The sequence below is a fragment of the Electrona antarctica genome (genome assembly GCF_951216825.1).
Source record: "Electrona antarctica genome assembly, chromosome: 21".
Classification (NCBI taxonomy): Eukaryota; Metazoa; Chordata; class Actinopteri; order Myctophiformes; family Myctophidae; genus Electrona; species Electrona antarctica.
Window position 1 is genome coordinate 1,652,305 of NC_136802.1, and position 5,000 is coordinate 1,657,304.

Sequence of the window (5,000 nt, forward strand, 5' to 3'; positions counted from 1 at the left end):
CAGTCTGGTCTCTGTAGCGTTCAGCCTGGCCTGGTGGTCTTCAACGTAGACCTCGGTGGCCTCCAGCCTGCTCTGGTGGTCTGTAACCCGGACGCCTAGCTCTGCAACCTGGGACTCACTCTCACTCACGTAGGCAGCCATTACTGAAAACAATAACAGAGAGATAAATGTATGTTGAGCCTTCTGCTCAGCTGCTCCTCGGCTGTGGAACGCCCTCCCCCGACCACCCGAGGGGGGGAAATGAGGGGTGTCTAATATCTATGTGTTACAAATGTACACAAATGTATGTTGACATGAACAAGGACCCCACATGGGAGGGGAAATGTAAAAAGTTTCGCTATTTTTAAAAAATAAATCTTTTTTTTATATACCTGTATTTATAAATATATTTTATACAAAACTAATTCATATATTTAAAAAATGATATTTGTGTATAGCCTAAATCTCCATGGGAAAAATTAAATGGAGAGTTCTCAGTGGGTCCAGAATACCACACCCACTGCTCTATAGGGAAGCCAAATTTAACTTCATGTTTAAGGCCTGACTCACACCTTCACAACAGATTGATGTATGGCTGATGCATGAGACTTATTGACTGATGCAAGCTCACAATGCATTTCCAATGGGAGTCACATGGTTTGACACAACATTTGTGTTGTATGAGGGGGTGGGGGGCAGTCGAAACACAGCCGAAAGCCGTACAACACACATGTTGTGTCAAACCATGTGACTTCCATTGGAAATGCATTGGGGCAAGATGTAAACAAACCCTTTGTTTACATCTAGCATGCATCAATGTTGTATGCTAGATTGAAAGGTGTGAGTCAGGTCTAACACTTCTCTGTCCTGCCTGACCTGCATCCACTGAACATCATCAGGTTAAGATTACCTTCACTTTGTTTCTCCAAGTCTTCAACCTGGACCTCCGTGGCCTCCAGTCTGGTCTCTGTAACATCTAGTCTGGTCTCTGTAGTCTCCAGTCTGGTCTCTGTAGCGTTCAGCCTGGCCTGGTGGTCTTGAACGTTGACCTCCGTGGCCTCCAGTCTGGCCTGGTTGTCTGCAACCTGGGACTCACTCTCACTCACTTTGGCAGCCATTACTGAAAACAATATCACAGAGAGAATGTATGTTGAGCCTTCTGCTCAGCTGCTCCTCGGCTGTGGAACGCCCTCCCCCGACCACCTGAGGGCGCCACAGTCCGTGGACTAAAATACCTTCCTTTTTAACAAGACATTTATGCCTCTAGATGGACTTATAGCGTGCTTTTAAAACCTTCTAGCTGGGTATAGGCAAACACTGATCGGAATGCATTCATTGTTTGTAGTCATATTATTATCATAGTCCTTTTAAATATTTCTGTGTTTTAGTTTTTCCCTCTCAATGTGGCACTTTGAGATTTGCTTCAAATGTAAAGTGTGTTACATTTTGTATTATTATTAGTATTATTATAATTATGAAACATTTCAGCCTGTACCGTTAGAACATCTACAAACTACACGTAGACCTAGCTCTTTAAGTGCCAGGGGGTGGACACCAGTTTTGGTCCTGGGTGCCGGAAAATGGAATTCTATTGTGCATGTAATGTGCATGTCATCACCTGCACACCAGATTAGAGGAATTTTCAAAAACATGGATTAAAAGAAAAAGAAAAAAATATATATATATTAAAAAAAAACGTCCCTGGCAATCAGTACATAGTTAGATTCAGCTCGTCTTAACGTCCCTGGCACTTAAACTGCTCCATGTAGACCCCCCTTACCTCTCACTAAACTCCATGTAGACCACCCTTACCTCTCAATAAGCTCCATGTAGACCACCCTTACCTCTCACTAAGCTCCATGTAGACCACCCTTACCTCTCACTAAGCTCCATGTAGACCACCCTTACCTCTCACTAAGCTCCATGTAGACCACCCTTACCTCTCACTAAGCTCCATGTAGACCATCCTTACCTCTCACTAAGCTCCATGTAGACCACCCTTACCTCTCACTAAGCTCCATGTAGACCACCCTTACCTCTCACTAAGCTCCATGTAGACCACCCTTACCTCTCACTAAGCTCCATGTAGACCACCCTTACCTCTCACTAAGCTCCATGTAGACCACCCTTACCTCTCACTAAGCTCCATGTAGACCACCCTTACCTCTCACTAAGCTCCATGTAGACCATCCTTACCTCTCACTAAGCTCCATGTAGACCACCCTTACCTCTCACTAAGCTCCATGTAGACCACCCTTACCTCTCGTCATCCTTACCTCTGTCTAAGCTCCTCTGCTCCTGGGCTTCTTCCTCGCTCGCTGCCACCCTGCTCTCCATGTGCCTGAGCTGAACCCGTTGTTCCACCACGGTGTCTCTCAGCTCCGTGGCTTCGTCCTCGCTGGCTGCCACCCTTTAGTTAGGGAAAGTTAGAGAAAGAAAAATGAAATGCGTACCACTAGCTTTCTTCACAAATTAGTTCATAAAGGTTACTATCTTATAGAGCAGCTACCAGCAGGCTCAACCAGGCTCACAGCAGGCGACCAGCAGATAAAGTAAAATAAATCACTGAACTTTACGGCTGGTGAAATTTCAACAATCTCTAATAAACTGCAAATCACAGAATGTGCATTCACTGTATCACAATACTATCTCTGAAAAGGCATATTGTGGAGACATTTTAATGTATCACCATATCACCCTGCAGGTCAGATATGTACCACCGTATCGCCCATCCCTTATATTGTTATCTGTGGGTTGCAGACCAGCTATAGGCCTCGTCATAATTCTGCCCGGGCGGAACCAACAGTGACCAACAGTGAGCCCTCCACTTCCAGCTCCCCTCCCAGCCTCTAGTCCAGGGGTGGGCAACTTTGACGATGGAGAGGGCCACTATATTTCCACACTCACTCCCTAGGGCCATATATTACTGTACCGCTAAAAACGTGTCGCAGCGCGATTTTTTTTTTGCAAAATAGTTAAAAAAAAGTTTAGGGATAAGGGGTTTAGCGGTGACAAAAATGGAGCCCATCGTCTCTTGAATAGTTTTCATTTAGTTTGAGTCACATTTTAGTCACCTGGAATGCTTTAGTGTTAGTCTACTTTTAGTCTACTTTTAGTCGACTAAATATCATAAGATTTTAGTCGACTAAATCTACAGTTGATTTAGTCGACTAAAATGCATTTTGGCGGGCCTTGATGCCGTCGTAATGGCTGTTTTTACACTTGCTGAAAATAGCCGATCTACAAGCTCACAACGCGTCGCGCTGCGACACGTTGTGAGCTTGTAGATCTGCTATTTTCAGCATGCAACCAATTGTAAAATGACTTCTACTGGATTTTACTTTAGTTTTAATTTGTTGACAAAATCGACAGTATATTTAGTCATAGTTTTAGTCATCATGGCTTAGTTTTTATTTAGTTTTTATGTAGTTTTTGTCAGTGAAAAAAGGTAGTCGACGGACATTTTTCGTCATAGTATTAGTCGACGAAAACAACGGTGCAAACCAGCTGCAATAATGTATAATAGAATATATTAATCTGCCTCAGCAATTGGAAGCATACGAATGCACTTCTCAGACATATCAACTCCCTTGGGAAACGTGACAGCTGCTGAAAGGTGTGGTGCCATTAACAACCTTTGGGGGGGGGGGGGGCGGAAGCTCCAGACCCACAGGAACGCACCCAGGGTGCCGGCCCGATTCCGGCGAGCCGCCCCGCGTCCGAAACGGTTGAGAAATGACAGAGTTACCGTGTGCCGGTCCCTCTACTGTACTGTACTGTACTGTACTGTACTGTACTGTACTGTACTGTACTGTACTGTACTGTACTGTACTGTACTGTACTGTACTGTACTGTCACTGCACTGTACTGGCACACCCGAAATCACCATATAGGCCTATACAGTTAATATGTGTGTGTGTGTTTGTGTTTGTGTGTGTGTATGTGTGTGGGTTGCCCACAGGTGTTGAAAAACAACCATGCTGTTTTCGTGCTCAGAGGCACCCAGCCCAGCCAACCAGCCACCCACACACATAGCTCCGTAAGGGAGTGGTTGCACCACTCAAACATATTCTGCTTTGAGTACCATGTGGAACTATAGGGGGTTTTCATGATTCTGAATCCATAGCCGTCCATCACAAATTTGGAAAAGTGGCTAATGCGGTTTTTAGCCCAAGGAGTGTTTTTGAGTGGTGCAAGTGTGGGTGGGTGGGTGGGTGGGTGGCTGGCTGGCTGGGTGGCTGGGTGGGTGGGTGGCTGGCTGGCTGGGTGGCTGGGTGGGTGGCCGGCTGGGTGGGTGGGTGGGTGGCTGGCCGGCTGGGTGGGTGGGTGGCTGGCTGGGTGGCTGGGTGGGTGGGTGGGTGGCCGGCTGGCCGGGTGGGTGGGTGGGTGGGTGGCTGGCTGGGTGGCTGGCTGGCTGGGTGGGTGGCTGGGTGGGTGGGTTGGGTGGCTGGGTGGGTGGGTGGGGTGGCTGGCTGGCTGGCTGGCTGGCTGGCTGGGTGGGTGGCTGGGTGGGTGGGTTGGGTGGCTGGCTGGCTGGCTGGGTGGGTGGCTGGCTGGCTGGCTGGCTGGCTGGCTGGCTGGCTGGGTGGGTGGGTTGGGTGGCTCTCTGGCTGGCTGGGTGGGTGGCTGGCTGGCTGGCTGGCTGGCTGGCTGGCTGGCTGGCTGGCTGGCTGGCTGGGTGGGTGGCTGGCTGGCTGGCTGGGTGGGGTGGGTGCGTTTGATCACGAAAACAGCATGGTTGTTTTTCAACACCTGTGGGCAACCCACACACACACATGCACATATTAACTGTATATATGGTGATTTCGGGTCTGCCAGTACAGTACAGTGACAGTACAATACAGTACTGTAGAGGGACCCCCACACGGTAACTCTGTCATTTCTCAACCGTTTCGGACGCGTGGCGGCTCGCCGGAATCGGGCCGGCACCCTGGGTGCGTTCCTGTGGGTCAGTACAGTACAGTACAGTACAGTACAGTACAGTACAGTACAGTACAGTAGAGGGACCCCCCACACGGTAA

The 5,000-nt window shown here is 48.3% G+C and overlaps 1 protein-coding gene across 1 annotated transcript in view; it reads right to left on the reverse strand.

Moving 5' to 3' along the window:
• Positions 1-5,000, reverse strand: part of LOC306914166 (uncharacterized protein) — a 9,913-nt gene that overhangs the window by 3,238 nt on the left and 1,675 nt on the right. The window contains exons 3-5 of the mRNA XM_079491111.1: positions 2,256-2,389; positions 890-1,099; positions 1-143 (exon numbers count right to left, since the gene is read on the reverse strand). The exon at positions 1-143 is cut by the window's left edge and continues 109 nt beyond it. Coding sequence (XP_079347237.1) covers positions 1-143; positions 890-1,099; positions 2,256-2,389 — 487 coding nt within the window. The remainder of the gene's footprint in view (positions 144-889; positions 1,100-2,255; positions 2,390-5,000) is intronic.